Source organism: Oryza brachyantha, chromosome 7, assembly GCF_000231095.2.
Source record: "Oryza brachyantha chromosome 7, ObraRS2, whole genome shotgun sequence".
NCBI classification, from domain to species: Eukaryota; Viridiplantae; Streptophyta; class Magnoliopsida; order Poales; family Poaceae; genus Oryza; species Oryza brachyantha.
Genome location: NC_023169.2, coordinates 15,336,933 through 15,354,622, shown reverse-complemented (window position 1 = coordinate 15,354,622; position 17,690 = coordinate 15,336,933). Strand labels below are relative to the sequence as shown.

General features: G+C 47.2%; 1 protein-coding gene and 1 long non-coding RNA gene across 2 annotated transcripts; both read left to right on the top strand.

The window, feature by feature from the left end:
• Window positions 1-5,658: 5,658 nt before the first annotated feature.
• LOC102715131 lies at window positions 5,659-8,101 on the top strand. Its single transcript, XM_015839221.2, has 3 exons — window positions 5,659-6,488; window positions 6,589-6,948; window positions 7,044-8,101. Exons 1-3 carry the CDS (start codon window positions 5,964-5,966, stop codon window positions 7,707-7,709), a joined length of 1,551 nt encoding a protein of 516 aa, XP_015694707.2. The 5' UTR covers window positions 5,659-5,963; the 3' UTR covers window positions 7,710-8,101.
• A 6,688-nt stretch (window positions 8,102-14,789) lies between these two features.
• Window positions 14,790-16,575, top strand: LOC121054936. Its single transcript, XR_005812181.1, has 2 exons — window positions 14,790-15,123; window positions 16,170-16,575. It is a non-coding gene; the product is annotated as an uncharacterized LOC121054936 (long non-coding RNA).
• The last annotated feature ends 1,115 nt before the right edge of the window (window positions 16,576-17,690 follow it).

Below are 17,690 nucleotides of genomic sequence, written 5' to 3'. Positions count from 1 at the left end.
GCGGCTGTGCCGTTCGGGTGGCCTTGTCGCTACATGGCAGAGTCATGTGCACCACCATCGGCCTCGTACACGCTTGCGTCCCCTTTTCCCTTTCTCCATGTTGGCATGTTCTTGGCTGGCGCAGCTACTGTTTAGTATATGTGTATACCATTGGGCGGCTACCTGCTCTTGGATCCTATGCTTCTATGCTTAGAGCAAGTTCAATAGTATAGCTAACTACTGGCTCCAATTTATCTATAGTCAATCTAATAGTCAATTTATATAATAGTTACCTACGAAACATTAATACATGTCACCACATATCATACACACAATGTGTCTTGAAATCCGTGTACAGCTGGCTACAAATTAGTAGCATACCTAACTTCTCTCTTTCCTCTTATCTCTTTAAGATATGCTTATAGTTGGCTTATAGTCTGCTATTGTACCTGCTCTTACGAGCGTTTGAAGTACTATCAACTTGTGTATGCCGTGACTCCTGTTTTATACTATTTCACACTTTTCACGAATAAATTAGGAAAATAAATTGGTTTGAAAAGTATTTTGTTAAAAAAATAAACCATTTGCTCCACACCACCCTCGATGACATGGTGATCCTTTATCTCAGTGATAGGGGGATTGGCGCGGAGGTCTCTGCCACTTAGATGGGCCGACTGCCACGACAGTAAGGTATGCGCCGAGCCCTAGCACATAGATTAAGAACCTCCACACTTTTAGAGACGACGTGGAGCAAAATGGTTTATTTTAAAATAAGGTTTCAAACCGATTTAGACCCTATTTGGATCCAAAAAAGTCCCTGAGACTTCTAGAAAAAAGTCCCTCCTCATCCAAACATGGACTTTTTAGGGACCTTTTTAGAGTAGTCCCTCCAAAATCAGTAGACCCTGGGGAGGGACTTTTTCCCCCTTTCCTCACCCTACCCCTCTCTCTCTCTCTGCAGTAGCACGCCCGCCTGCCTGAAAAAAAATCCCCTCTCGGCGCTCGCCCGCCTGCACGCCGTCGCCGAGCAGATCCGGCGCAGCCGGCCCCGCCTGCCCGCCGACGCCGGCTGCCTCCTCCTCGCTCCCCTCTTCTCCCCACGCTCGGCCTTCCCACCAACCGGTCCTCTTCGCTTGGCCGGTCAATCTGTCCGCTCGGCGGCCCGGCGGCGCCGCCCCCACTTTTCGCCCGCCCGCCGGTGCCTCCCCCGCCTGCCCGACGCTGTTTGGCTCCTCTCTTGCCCGCTGGCGCCTCCCCCACCCTCGTCATTCACCGCCCAGAGCATGCAACAAGCAGCAGCGGCACCAGCAAGCAGCAAGCAGCGGCGGCAAGCACAGGGGTACCAACCCAGGGGTAAATTGGTACTTCTATCCTTTGTTGACACCCTTTAAGTCCCTCTTACCAAACAGGAAGGACAAAAAAAGTCCTAGGGACTACTAGAAAAAAATTTAAGGATTACTAAAAGTCCCTGAATCTAAACAGATTTATCTTCGTAGTTACCTCTCAGAAAAGGATGAAATAGCGTAATTTTCAGCTGTGAACGGGTATATGTGTACATGGGCCATCTAGTAGAGTAGCAAACCTATAAACACTTGAGTGCATGGGCAATAGGCTACCGGCCTGTGAAGACTACAGCATGTGGGCCGGCTGGCCTCAAAGATGTGGTGGCACGGCGAAGGGCAAGCACAGATCAACGTTGTTCTGGATAGACGAAAGCTGTACAGATCAGATGTACTATTTGTTGGCAATTTCGTGCGTAGAAATGGAGTTATTAGCATCTGAACCAAGACGAACAACAATCCGGCCTATCAATCGGAAAAAAGAAACAGACGGATAACAAGAGATGAACCCTGGGAGAAAAAACGGATTGTTCATCAAATAAAGAGGCTCATGCTGCCCAAGTCCAAGATGATCACATCCCTTGGAAGTACAAATTAACAGTAGGTTTTAGACTAACACACGACAAATCATGTAGCGCGTCGTAATCTTAACAGTTGGACACAACAACACAGCAAAGATCACCAGCAGGCAGCAAGAGAAAATTAAACACCAATCCCTTCCAATATTATGAAGCAACATGTAGACGTACGCCTCCCAACTCAAAAAAAAAACTCGGGTTAATCAGTATATTTGTAAATAAAAAATAATTTGTAAATAAAATTTATATATATTCTGAATGGTCTAAAAGTCAAGACTGAAAAATAAGAGAAATTTAACTTTTTGCCACTCTTACAAGCGGTCAAAACAGATTTGTCACTCGCTGTCTATTACATGTGGGCCCTTATGAGTCTAGGTGGGTTCAGTGACAAATCTGTTATGAAAATCCGTAAGAATAACAAAAAGTTAAAACCCTGAAAAATAAGCTACGATGATAAAACCCTAAAATTATTTTAGCTTATAGAAATAAACAAAAGCGAAAAAAATAAGGCTGGCACATAACGACAAGGGGAACAACACCTCTGGCCTATAAACAGATCGACAGAAAGAGATCAGCACAGATCAAACAGCAAAAAATGCACATAATGGAAAACACGTTGATGAAACTAAATGAAGTGAAAATCTCGGTTTAGAATTCCACTCTGACCATAGCACACTTGCCATGGCAGCGCGCCGGGTTGCACCGAGGTGCACAGAACGGCGAAGCGGCCGCGGTCGTGGAAGGATGCGCAACGAAGTGGCCGACGCCCAACAGGTGGGCTGCTTTAATGGGCTTTCCATTGGGCTGCTTAAGTAGAACCAATTGGGACGAGCGCTTCGTTTTGCTTGGGCCCCGGGCCTCTGGGCTGGGCTCTCGACAAAAAGAACTCAATGGGCCGAACATATCAATATTTATAAACTTCTCAGTTACCAAGTCCAAAACTTTATATAATGTTACAGTAAAGTGAAATGATCAGGCTAAATTTCAGCTTGAAAGTTTTCTGACACGTTTCCCGATGAGTATCACTTGTATTTTCCGAGTAAATAATTTTCTAGATATGGACGATACGTCATATAGGAGAAATTAAGAGTCAAACTATCGTTCTAAAAAAAAAAGAGTCAAACTATCGATAGATCATAGTCTCATGGATCGCACCAAATCGGTATAGCTTTCACAAAACTATCGTTCGATGCAGCTTCTACCTTTTTTTTTTCTTTCGATAAGCTTGAAGCAAAGGGCCAAAAGGCTATGCCATGCATGCAATTCTGAAGCATGTGAGTATATGATGGCAATGCAGTTACTACAAAAGTTACTGCTATTCATCACTCACCAAACTGCCACAACCAGATTCCAGCGCTTCGTTGGGGGTTTCTGTTGCACAACCAGTTGGCAAAATGTCATGTCCTAGGATTTAGAAAAAAACACAGCAGCAGCTCCCGTGGCACGCAGTAACCTCATGCCTTCTGAAAGGGGCTAATTGGAAAAAAAAAAGTCAAATAACATATTTTTAACAAAAAATAATTTATAAATAAAATTTTTTATATATGTATTCTTAGCAATTTAAAAATCAAAGGTGAAAAATAAATTTTGATAAAAAGCCTAAAATCAAATTTAAAATTAAAGTTAAAAATTAAAATTTTGGCTTATAAACTAAAGGAGAAAAAGCTGAGCGAAAGAGTGTAAGTCAGAAACAGTAGAAGCGCCTCCGGCCTCCCTTGGCTGCACCATTTGCCAACCAACCTCCTCCACTCTGTTTGACAGTACTACAGCACTGCTTTGATGAGACTCGCATCGGCCACAGGAGGGTCAGCAGCAGGCAGCGATTACTAAAAATAAACTACCACCCGCCTCCCGTGATCGGCGGGGCACCGATCTGATGCCGCTCACGTGCCCTGCGCCCTCACGCCGACCCGACCCGGTCATCCCGCGCCGCGCCCGCCCGTAACGGCGCCGCGATCCCCCCAACCCAACCCACACCCACCCACTTCCCCTTCGCGCGAGCCGTGCATCGCGGGCCGCCGCCGTCACGTGCCCGCGCTCAACGCGACGCCGCAGCAGCAGCGAGCGTCGCGTTGCGTCACTGCCCGTTGGCTGCCGCGCGCGCGTCTCGCCGCCACCACATCCACGCGCGCTCGCTCGCTCACGCGGGCGACGCCCCGGTTAAGCCCGCCCAGCCACGCACCCACCACGACCGCGCGCTCGCGATCCGGCGCCCGGCCACTGCTGCTGCCGCTGCTCCTCCTACATGATTCGGCGGCACGGTGCTGGGGCGAGAGGGTGGCGCTGGGACCAGCCCCGAAAGCGATAGTCGCACGTTGGGGCAGGCCCGTGGGACCGGGACGGACGGAGGCGGTCAGGCTGGCTGAATGGCCATCACCAGCCACTGTGTGCTGCTTCGACACATGAGAGGAAAAAAAAGAGAGAGAGGGAGGGGGGGGGGGGGGGGGGGGCAACCTGCATTATCGCGAACGTTACATGATTGCTGGTGTCATTATGGGTCGAGTAAGATACTGCTAAGATGCTGTCATGCTGATGAAAAATCATGGTCCATGGGGAACTGTTGGGAGAAGAAACATATACTAATAAAGGAACTGATAAATTGGAGACAGGAGAACCTATAGGGTGCAGTTGAGTACGGCATCAAGCTGATGTAGAGCGGTTACAAGCACTCAAGACAGTGGAGGGAGACGCTTTTGACAGCGTTCTCTGCGCCTCCAAAGCGTGCCACTACTAATTCAGATCTACTACTAGTAGTTTTCGATAAAGCAACACGGTTTGGGACTCAAACCAACGAGGTTACTACGAACTGATTTGAAACTTGGAGGACAACACCTAATCCTTCTCATCTTTGGCGGCATATGCATGTACCTATTTGAAGCCCGAAATCACGCAGGCCCGGCAATCAATCATTCATCGGAATTCCAACATGGCGGAAATCACACAGCTGGACGCTGGAAAACCCCACATGTTTTCCCCCCCCATCAAAATGACCAAATCCTGGTCGAAACGTGATGTGTTCTACCTACGGATCGTCCTCATCACATGAACCTGACCAAAAAACAAGACAAACATCTACTGTATACCTGACGAAGCAAGCAAACAGCAAGGCTGCGTTCGTACGTATAGATTATCATACATTATTTCTCTTTTTTACGTATAGATTATCAAGAATAACTACGTTTGTACGTATATATTATCCTAGATTATTCCTTGTATTTTGCGTGTATCATTTTGAACTATTAAGTTATGTGCTTTTAAAAAAATAAAAAAATTTATACAAAGTTCATCGTATTATTTTCTAAGGAGGCTACTACCACACGGAAACAAGTAGAGAGGAATCGATAATGGAGGTGAGAAAGTTGGAGAAGAAGGCGGGGAGGAGGTTCGGCAACGGGTTGGTGATGTCCGCTGCAGTTGTCGTTGCCGTGCCCGTTGCCGTTGTTGCCGTCGCCATTGCCATTGCCATCGTCGCCGCTTGTCCCGTTACTTCTGTTTTGAACAGTCGACCGTTCTTTAGCATTTCCTTTTTTTAAAGTAGGTTTTAGACTCTATATTAGTTAATTTAATTGTTTATGCTATTATTACTATAAAAACAGGTAATTTTTCCTACTTTATCGGTAAAAAAACGCAGCCAACGTGCTGTAATTATTTTCTCAAAAGTATTCCACTAGTATTCTTTTATTTTTCATCAATCTCTCTGGTAGGAGTATCTCTTTCCGACATACCACCTCGCCGCTTTCGCTTTCTCCCCTGCGCTCTCACGTCAAACGGTTTCCCCCTCTCCTCTTTATCTTTTGTTCTTTTGTGCGGCTACTTTTCCATCTCCGTCCGCCCATCGCCTTCTACCTCTCGCGTCCGCTCCAGCTTAGCACGAAGCGCATCCGTCACTCCCCGCGCGCAGCTGAGCTCCCCCCTTCTACTCCACTCCTCGCGCCGTACTCTCCTATGCCCTCGTCTTGAAGCAAGGTGCTGGTCTCCTTTTGGGCGTAGTGGCAGTGGCAGTCGTGGTCCGGGGCGCGCGGCGGCCGGTTCTTGGTTTTGTAGCGGCCGCATTCTGGTTTCTGGGATGGAGAAGGAGAGGAAGCAGGGGTTCTTCGCGGCGCTGAAGGAGGAGGTTGTGCGTGGGCTGTCGCCGGCGAGGTCGAGGGGGAAGTCGCCCGCGAGGAGCGCGTCGCCGGGTAGGATGCTGATCCCGCGCCGCCGCAAGGAGAAGCAGCCGCCGCCGGAGAAGCTGCTGCAGCAGTACTTCGCGGAGCCGCTCATTTCGCGCTCGGGGAGTCTGCGGCCTGGAGGGGAGGCCCTCGCACCTCTCATTGAGGGGCCCGACCCGGAGCGCCTCGCCGCCGGGGACTTCGCCGGCGGCGAGGAGTCCGCTCGGCGGGAGGGGTTCGGCCGCTGGGTCCGCGGGCAGCTTGCGCGCACGCCGTCCGTGGCGTCCTCCGCCGCCGCTGGCGGTCCCGGTGGTTCGAGCGACTCGTTCCGGCGCTCCGACCTCCGCCTGCTCCTCGGCGTGATGGGCGCGCCGCTGGCCCCCATCCCTTCGAAGCTGGCCGATCCGCTGCCTCTCCTCTCCGTCAAGGGGACCCCCATTGTACGGCCCAGTTCTTGCCCACCTGCTTGTTTGCTTCGCTTCTTGGCCAGTTCATGCTCGTGCATCTGGTACTCAACTCACAGGCTCTGAAAAATTGCAGGAGTCGTCGTCGGCGCAGTACATTTTGCAGCAGTACATGGCGGCGTCGGGCGGCTACAGGCTGCTGCAGTCGGTGCGGAACGCGTACGCCATGGGCAAGGTGCGGATGGTGGCGTCCGAGTTCGAGACCGCGACGCGCGTCGTGAAGAACCGCGGGCCCAGCGGCCGCGGCGCCGCCTCCGTCGAGCAAGGTGGATTTGTCCTCTGGCAGATGGCGCCCGACATGTGGTACGTCGAGCTCGCCGTCGGCGGCAGCAAGGTTCACGCCGGCTCCAACGGTCGCCTCGTATGGCGCCACACGCCCTGGCTCGGCGCCCACGCCGCCAAGGGCCCCGTGCGCCCGCTCCGCCGCGTCCTCCAGGTCCGAACATCTCACACCTCCACCGCTAGAGCTGGCCCATTTTGCCGAGCCGATCCGCCTCACCGGCGTGTTCGCCATTGCTTGCAACGATGCAGGGTCTCGATCCGCTCACGACGGCCGGTCTGTTCGCGGAGGCGCGGTGCGTCGGCGAGAAGAAGGTGAACGGGGAGGACTGCTTCATCCTCAAGCTCTCCGCCGACCCGCAGACGCTGAAGCAGCGGAGCGAGGGGCCGGCGGAGATCATCCGGCACGTGCTGTTCGGCTACTTCAGCCAGCGCACCGGCCTGATCGTTCACATCGAGGACTCCCACCTCACCCGCATCCAGCCGCACTCCGGCGGTGACGCCGTCTACTGGGAGACCACCATCAGCTCCGCACTCGAGGACTACCGCCCCGTCGAGGGCATCATGGTTGCGCACGCCGGCCGCTCCGCGGTGACGCTGTTCCGGTTCGGCGAGGCCGCCATGAGCCACACCAAGACGCGGATGGAGGAGGCCTGGAGCATCGAGGAGGTGGCCTTCAACGTCCCTGGCCTGTCCGTCGACTGCTTCATCCCGCCCGCCGACATCCGGTCCGGCCCCGTCGGCGAGTCCTGCGAGCTGCCGCCGCCGCCGCACCCGCACCCGCACGGCGAGCGCGCCAGGCCCAGCTCCATGCACCCGGCGCGCGTCGCCGCCGTGGACCGCGCCGCTTCCCACCACAATGGCGGCGCCAACGTCGGCCGCCGCGGCGAGAAGATCATGTGGAGAGTGGAAGTGTGAAAGAGAGGCTGTTTAGTGTTAGCTAAGCACCGCTTAGAGTGAAATTAAACCAAGCCCAAATTGTTCATACTAATAGAGTTTAATCTTCCTCTGCCAATTCATAGCTGCCTCTATCTACCTTCATTTTTTTCACCATTTTCCCCCCTCTGTAAATAGGAGCATAAATGTTCTCACTCAGGCCACTCGTGTTTCCTCACTTTTATGGCCTGAAGTGAATCTTTATCCTCTGAATGCAGAAGTTTTAGTGTAACCTTTTTACTGAACTCCTACTCTTGTAGGCCTTCAGAAAATCAGACCTGTACTACTAATTTGAGAATCACCTGACCTTTCATGTTACTACTCTACTCATCACAACTCCACAACCTACTGCCATTTTTCTTGGTTGTGGCACTTGATAGATGATGCCTGATACCTAGTACCACTCTAATGCCTGGTGCGTGTGTGCTTGCTTTGCTTAAGCGGAAAACTCCACATGTTCTGTCACCTTGCTGAACACTCAGATCTGTGCTTGCTTAGGCACATCACAGTCTACAAGTTGCTCCTAGTAGTACCAGTACATGTTAATGTAGATCTTGCTTACAAGTTAACCAAGCTGTTGTATCTTGGCAGTTTTGGTGGTATAGGAATGCACTGATTGCTGTACTTGTGCAGTGCACCTAGCATCGGATGCTGAGGATTCAGTGGCACATCGCCACCATTCACCAGCAGGCAGCCGGTCACCTGGGGTGACTGATGACTGGGCTGGGGCACGTACGTAAGCACTGCTCCCTCCATTTCATCGGTTGATCCATCAAAGGCCCTCATGCGTTGACCGGTCAACGGACATGCACTGGGGCCCACTTGCAGTCAGGTCAAGGTGGTAGCTAGCTGAGTGTAATGTGCGGTGTAGTGTAGGGCTCCCATTTCTCACCTTTGTTGACCAGGGTAGACGACCATGGCTGGTGAGGCTTTGCCACCTCTGCAGCAGCTAGCGTGCCAATGGTTTTCTTTTCCCGCATAGAAAAACCGAAAAGGTTTTACCCGCATCATTGCCACACAGGGTTCATCAGTTTTCGTGAAACCGTAGAGGATCGATCGTTTGTAAAAGTCGAACGGTTTTAGTTGATTTCCTTATGATGTTGACCGAAAGTCGTCCGTGATTGTAAACTGAGGTGTGGGTTCGTGTGTAAAACACTAAAAAAATGGATGTCCCGCAGCTATTTCAACAGTAATACTGTACTCTAACATAAAATCTTAGCCGTGTATTCGAAATAATGGATGACCACGATTGCACGCAGACCTTAACGTGCAACTGGATCTCAGCTGAGCGAACGAGCGAAGAAGGGAAGAAGCCGGGAAGCAGCAGCAACTGGGATGATGCTACAGAAAGTCAGCAATACTTGGGGAGCTGGTGGCACTGGGGTGCTGGGGCTGCTGGTGCTCGTTTGAGCAGGCACATTATCGTGGCCTCGGTAGCCGAGCACGCTGCCCCATTGGTGACTGGTATGATGATGCTGCCTTGTCTCGCCAACTTTTGCCCTGGATCGGTGAAATTCCTCGCAAATTTTCTGCACCGTTTTGGACTGGCAGTGTCGCGTAGGAGTCGCGTAGACAATTGAGTGTGGTCTCAGGGTATGGTGTTAGAAAAGTAGAAAAGTTAGGGATTGAATTTTGACAAGATTTTGAATAACATGAACTAATTTAGTGAACCACGCTTTGGCTTGTAATTTGGTGTCCATTTTCCTTCTTTGAATTGCGGTGGAAAGAATTTTATATGAAATCCATTTGACGTCCTCTATGGGAGGGGAATGCCCTTCCTCAGAATTTCAGGTTTGTAACAACATTTTCCTACTTGAAATATCTCGGTGCCACTGAATCAATCTACTTGACCTTTTTCTGGGAGAAGGATATTATGTAAAATTTCCTACAAAAGTTACGACCTCGTATTTTTCACTTATGCAGTTCTCAGTTTTGCTTATACTTATAAACTAAAACATGAATTTTTAACCTTAAATTTAAAATTACTTTTTGGATTTTTTATCATAATTTATTTTCAGTTATCAAGTTTTATACCTGAATTATTTTTTATTTATAAATATACCGTTTAGATTTTTTAGACAACAATCCAAAATATGAGGGCCCTACAATTTTCTTCTTGAGAAAATTGTGCATTCATTAATCTGCAAAATTACCAAAATGTAGCTTAGCTGGAGCATACATTTAGGCACCTCACTAGTCACTCCCACATTTCAGCAGTACTTTCTGAATTATAGTTTCCTTTTGAAGTATTTTATGAATATGATCTTTCGAGAGATAGGGACATAACCCACAAAACTTAAAAAGCAATATGTTTCTTTTTTTTTTCTCGACACCTGGTCCAGTAAAGATGCTCTTAACAACTTTGCATCATTCGAGGTCGATGATAGCCGACAGCTGACTGGAGTAGCACATGAAAAATATTGTATTGGCTGATTTAGTCCTTACGTGTAATTCAGTATTTTTCAACAAAGCCAAGTCAAAAAATATGTTTACTTGCTTTGAGCTTCTAGATTGGTTACAAAGACCCACCCATGCTGTGATGAAGCAATGTGTATGTCATGATCAAGTAGAAACCTGTGTGAAACTTCCTTTTTATCTTTCTGAAGTTGACTTTGTTAATGTGCAAGTGAGGATTTTGTTTACAAAGGCAAGTTGCTGCCACTGATTTATAGGGGTATATCAGGGTTCACAGAGCCGACGAAAGCCAACCAATTTTACTTGGTTTTTTTTTTTACATTTCAACGCTGCTCGGAATCAATTTCTAGTTGGAATATTGGATGTTTAGAAGGCAAATCAAATGTCATACGGTAAATCGATCCAAATTTAGTAGGAATTTGTCAAAAAGCGATAAAAAATAATTGAAAATCATGAGATCGACATGGTTTGAAATCTAGTGGTCAATCGGCAATGTCAATATATGGACCATCACTTGTTTTAAGCACACATGCCTGTTGTTCCACTCTTGGGCTAAAAATCATTTAAAACAAAACCACTAGCATAGTGGGAAATGGGAAATCTATACAATGCACGTACACTATTTAGGGTTAACTAGCGCACACTACTAGTCCATCAATCAAGTAAGAAAAATATTCCTATCATCTAAGCTTCAAATAAAATTTTCTAATAAATTACTTATCTGATTTATCATTAGTATTCATTGTAATTAAATATTTATAACAATATCTCACATGTATTTTTATAAAATACTATAATTACTTTTATAAAATATGAAAATTACTTCTTAGACATATAAAAGTAAATTCAATAAAGCCTTAAAGTAATTTACAAAAATCATGAAAGTAAGTTAATTGGATGTAAGTTGTCACAATATTAAAAAGTAAATCTATTGCGGGGTAAAAAACATGAATCCATCTACGAATTAAATTTAATCAACAAAAATTATAGAACTAACCAATAAAATAAACTTTTTACAACATTATAACTGTCTAAGATGTTATTTAATCATATATAAAAGTAATTTACGTACATAATAAAATTAACTTAGAAAGCAATATTTATATTATGTTTACAACATTTATAAATAACTTCTTAGACAATTATAAAAGTAACTTTGATAAAGCTATTAATTTACAAAAACATATAAGTAATTTAAAACAAATTGAAAGTAAGTTGTCCCTGCACTGAAAAAAATCTATTGTGGGGTTAAAAAAAATACGAGTCTTCATAAAAATCACCTTAATCAATACATTATAGAATTAACCAAATAAGTTAAACCATTCCAAACATTATGAATGTCTAGGAAGTAATTTAATCAAATCCAAAAGTAATTGATGTATGCTCTAAAAGTAGTTTACGCATATAATAAAAGTAATATACAATGTCTATTTTCTTTTTATCAAAATATGATCGTGTAAGATTTTTTATATAGGTTTAATTGCAACAAACATAATGGTGTGATTGGATTATAGATTGCACACGTAATTTAAGAGAAATATTCATCTGAATATAAGTTGTTAGCAATTTTAGGGGGTAGCTGATTAAGACTAATTAGTGCATATGCACTGTGTAGTCCATAGTGATAGGAGCAACACTTCATGTAGCATTCCTAGCTTGGAATCATTGTAGTCTCCAATTCCACTGCAAATGTAGCTCAAACTTTTGTCTCTTGTATTCAATTGCATCCTCCTCTAACCTCCATCGTGTGTTGATTCCAATCAATGGCGACTAGCGCAGTGACGAGAGAGATACCCTGGAGAAAAGATGAACACACGATACCCTGCTAGTATTATTGCCATCCAACGCATGCTAATCCTGTCTAATGCAATCATGCGGTTGTGTTGCATTGCACACATTTGCATCTTATATGTTTATGATTAGCAATTTAGTATCATTTGTAAAGCCAGAAACTCCTATTTGCAGGTGCCCTTTTTTCAATTATATTACCACCATTTTTTTTGGGTGTAGTGTTGTTCATCGCCAGATACTAGGTAGCGTCTGCAAATGCTGGAGCATAGCTGCAGGATTTGCAGGATGAGCTTGGCATTTTTTTGCAATGCTGCAGAGTGTGGCATCACCATTCACCAAATCTGATGCTTGCGTTGTGTAGATATCGATCAACGTCAGGGGAACCCGACATAATCTTGCCAAGCAGCAATATCACAAAATTTGCATGTGAAAACAAATTCCGCAGCAAATTGCTTCACTTGTACCGATGCGTTCTTGATGGGCGGAATCTAAATGTTTTTGTGTCAGCTTTCTACGAGCCACAAAGGCGCTAAGGACCAAATGATTTGGCCCTACCTTCTTCTGGACATATTAGCTGTTCCTTTGTTTCTGCATCTAGCTGCTAGTAGTTTTATTAACCAGTAAGTAGAGTGCTACTGTTAGATCTTATGCTGCTCCTGTTGCATATTGTTTTCTACTGTATTTTTCTTTTTTACATTTCTCTTGTATGTTATCCCAAGTGGATTCATTGTTTGGAGTTTGCAGAACTAACACACAGATCACACGATGCTAATATATTCCCCTGTGCTGTATTAGCCTATGCATAATCACGGCCAAATGAGATGCAATGCTGCATCTCCGGCTTTAATCTTGTAGATCAGTAGATCTGAACCCCGGAAACGTTGCTTCAGAAGTTGGCCAATGTCTGTTCTGTTGGAAGCAAGCCATCTTTGGGACATAAAAAGCAGTGGAACCTTCACTTGATCTGATAACACCCAATCATCTTTTGTGTTCTTTCCGGTTGTTACATCTTTGTTTTGATTAGACCAAAGCCGGATTTCAGGACGGGCACATCTTGATCTAAAGCTGCTTTAGTATCAAGTCCCACAAGCTTAGTGCTTGGCATTAGCCTTTCTAATAAAGCTTCTCCAAGTAGGACGTGTTCTAATCAAACAACTGAACAACCGTAGTAATGCCAATATCTGAAGACATTTGTTCAAATATCCTGCACTTTTTGAAAGAAAACATTGCAGTGTACCGGTTGTTTCTGATGAAACTTCAAATCAGTCAGCCTTGATGGCAACAAGCTCACAGAAGAACCCACGGTGCATTTTTCGGCATAGCTAGTTCATGCGTACAAAGACTGAAAAATATACACTGAATGCTTTCAGTCTTGGAAAACTGCACTGAACTTTAGCGTGCCCTGTGAATTGTGAACATGTCATTCCAGCAACCGCAACTGTCCATGCATGTACTCCGATCTGTTAAATTTGCTGTCCCATCAACATAATCTTTTTACCCCTTTAATCCTTTATTCCACCTGAGCAGTAAAAGTTTAGTTTGACCTTGCCATTGTTTCGCTTCCAAAGCCGAGTCTTTCGACAATGAAAAGGGGAGGGTTGCTTGTTTGTCTTTCTATATATAAACAGCTAAACAACATATTTATAAATAAAAGAAATTATAAATAATTTTTTTATATGCATAGCGGTCAAAAGCCAATGTTAAAAAATAAACTACGATAAAACACTTTAAATTTCAGATTAAAAGTTCAAATTTTGACTTATAAGCATAAACATCAGCGAAAAAATAACGTGAAAAATGTCACATACTGTACATATAGATCAAGGATGTGCTAATTTATATTGCTCTTTCTTTTGATTACACTACTTGTCAACTCCCGACGAGCTTCTTAGCTTCAATTCTAGAAAATTTTCAGATAAATGAACTCAAACCAAACACAAACATCAAACAAAAAACTAATTGCTTTTTTCCGATTATTCAGAAGCTATGAAGCCGTTGCAAACACAGCAATGCTGACTGCCAACTACTATCTTGGGCCAGCCCACTCCACGATTCTCAGCGAAAGTCGTCTTGGAAAACGGCCCAATCCACATTTCATTATTCCAAAAGCCCATTGACCCCCACCCCTCCAAATCGATCCCAAACAAACGTACAGCAAAGCAACGGTAAAAAAGGCATCTCCTCTTTCGGACACGCGTCCCCACCCCACCCAACGGCCTACCGCGCCGAGAGGGCCCAACAGGCCCGACCCCCCTTCCCCCTCCGCGATTCTCTCTCCGGGCCCATCCCGGCCTGGCCCACCGCCACCGCCACGCCGTACGTCGCGTCGCAGCTTCGCGCCGCGCGCGGCCCACGCCACGTAACCAATCTACCAACCGGTGCGTGTCGCCACCCACCCCCACGTGGGCCCGCCTCGCGGGGGTGGTGGCCCACTGCCAGTTGTGCCGCGGCATCTCCACCCCCACCCGACCCGCCGCTTCGGCCCGTTCACTTCATTCTCCCGCTATTTATCGTCGCGCCCCCGCGCCCCCCCGCTCCAGCCCACTCCCACCGCCACCGCCGCAGCCGCCGTTGCCGGAGAGTCGGAGAGCCCCGCCGCGAACCCGCAGCAATGGCGCGCGCCGGCGCACTCTGCCTCGCGCTGCTCTGCGTACTCGCGGCGTCCGCCGTCGCGCAGAAGTCCACAGCCCCGGCGGCGGCGCCGACCACCACGCCGCCGGCCTCCCCCTCCAAGAAGACGCCCGCGCCCGCCGCGGCGCCGGTCGCCTCCGCCCCTCCCACCCCGGCGCCGACCACCCCGGCGCCGGCCGCCGCGCCCACTACCCCGGCCCCGGCCACCGCGCCGCCCGCCAAGGCCACCAAGGCTCCGGCCCCGGCGCCCAAGGCCAAGGCCTCCCCGCCCCCGGCCTCCCCTGCCCCCGTCGAGGCTCCCGTAGCCTCACCACCTTCCCCCGCCGCGGAGGCACCCGCCACCATCCCCACCAAGCCCGACGCCCCCGCGCCGGCGCCGGCCAAGAAGAAGAAGCCCTCCCCGCCCGCCAAGAAGAAGAAGAAGAGCTCCAAGGCCCCCGCCCCGGCTCCCGTCGCCGAGTCCCCCAAGCACTCCAAGTCCAAGGCTAAGGCCCCCGCCGCCTCGTCCGCCGCCGACGCCCCCGGCCCCGCCGGCGACGGAGTCGCCGCCGACACCACGGTACGCTTCCCATTCCCACTCAATGCATTTGTCTCACTAACCGACGTGACAACCGCTACTGCTCAGTGCTTTGCTTAGCAACAAAAGCTTAACCACTACTTTTCACTCCAAGAAATTACTTTTTACTACCACTGCGCGTATTGACCTAGAGTAATTAAATACTCCATTCCAAATTAATCAGCATATAAGATCAGGTAAAAAACCAAGAATCTATTTAATTAGCATTGTAAGACTAGAGTTACATATCCCAAGCTGCAGACTAGAGTTATAAATCCCAAGCTGCATGTACATAAAGCTGATTGGGTTGATTGGGTAGATGCATGGAAGCATTTAATGTGCGTGTTAATCAAAGGGTTTTTTACACTATAATTAATACATAATAGGCTCTCTTCTTTTGTACGATGATTATTTGGGATTTATAGCACACTACGGTGCTCATTAATTAAGTACAGTTTTGTACTACAAATCTAACAGAATTGTTTTTGCAAATTTTCACCTAACTTTTTGTGGTGAAATAGCGTAGATCCAATTGCACCCGACATGTCGGGCAGGCAAGCATGTGCGCCCTGCCGTTACACGGACAACGGACAAAACAGTAGTTAATGCAGCATTTCAAAACTCCAGATCAGTCCATGGCACCACTAGTAATTATAGCTGTCACTTACTATTACCATTTCATCAATTAGACAGTATTATAATCTGCACGGCCGCACCCCCACCAATAATTTAACACAACCATCTATTCTTTTAATCCTCCGTTGCAGTAATACTACTGCTGCTGCTGATGCTGCCTAACACCACCAAAGCTGTAATCCTAATTAACAATCACCTAGGATGACTTTACCACACAATTATAAGTTCCATGTGCTCGAGCACTATACTAGTACAGGCTACAAATACAGGTCATGTGACCTAGATTAGCACTGTTGCAGGAGCAGCGCAGTAGTAGTAATGCTGCATCAAACATTTCTCTTTTTTTGTACTGCAATGGTACTGTCTCAGTACAGTGACTGATCTGTCAATGCATCGGGTGTCGTGAACTGCAGGGAGCGGCAGGGAGGACCAGCGTGCAGACGATCGCGTCGGCGTGCGCCGTGGCCGCGCTCGGCCTCGTCGCCGTCCTCGCCTAGAGAACGCGAGGCGCCGGAGCCCAGCACGACGGCGGCAAGATGCAGCAGCCGGCCGGCGTCGCGCCGTCGCCGTCGCCGTCGCCGCCGCTTTTTTGCGCTGTGTCTTCCTCGTCGATTCTTTTGCGTGGCTCCACCACCACTCCTCATCAGCCAGCCACGTTTGATGATTGAACGAACGATCTTGCCCTGATGCCTCGGATTCTTTTGTTTCTTGTTACTCCCTTCTCTCTTCTGCTGCTACTACCACGATATGACTCTGCCCTTGTACTGTACCACTGAGATTTATTTTTAATTTATGTTGCTGTCATCATGGTTATCATCATCGCCATCATTGTATTATTCCATCTTTGCTGGATCATAGATCTGTCATTTTTCTCCTCCATATAGCTGTCTCTGTGTTGACTGCTTGAGAGCGTGGGCTGGTCTCTGTCTGTGTTGTCGCATCGCATTGCATGCTGATCTGCACGATCTGTTTGGTATGATGCGTTCAGTGGTCGCGTCGCGTATCTGGACAGTTCCTGTTCATTGACAGCGCCCGATCACCGGTTAATCTTTGAAAGATCGCGCTAATGATAAACGTAAGCCAGGCCATTCACCGACGAACCATCGAAAGCTGTTCGAAATTTGTGTGTTTTTTTGGTTGGAACCTTTTGTTGAATTCTACTGATCCTAACCGACTCGTGGAGGTTGAAAACCGGTGGTTTCAAGCAGTTTTTAACGCATTTACGATCCTGCGTGCCCAATTCAGGAATTGAACACAGGTACGCTAGATCATTTCCCGACAGATTGGGGACTTGTTCAGATACTACTCGACAAAATCAGGAGCAGCTGCAGCTTTGGGTGCTTAAAAATGGGTGGTACTAGCCCAAATTGCACATTGCTTACTTGTGTGCTTACTGCCTTGTGCTCTGTGGTTTCCGCTGATGTACCGTTCTACTAATAGCATATAGCCAGATCCTTTCATTTCTGTTTAAGCTTTGTGCTCTGTGGTTTTTTATCATAGTTTATTTTTAATTTTTTGCTTTTAGATAGTTAAAAATACATATATAAAAATTTTATTCATAAATTATTTTTTGTTTACAAAAATAGCAAACAATCATCCCATATTGTTTCGGTTTCACTGTGTCGGTGCGTGCATGCATGCTTTCCTTCACAAATATCACATGCCGGACTACTAAATTATTGTTGGGGTACTGGAATTTCGTTAGAACAACACTAATCAATGTTAAAATATGGGTGCAAAAACAAAGCTGGCAACAACCGCAGATTCCAAGTCTTCGAGTGTAATGTGTAACCGATCAGACAATCACCGACGCATGGAGAGATCAGCAATTTGAGAGACTTTCGAGTGCTCAGCTAGCTACACTCGAACTACCACTTGCGTGTACCCAACAAAAAAAAAATCGTTCTTCACTTCACCTACTACGCGCAAGCAAC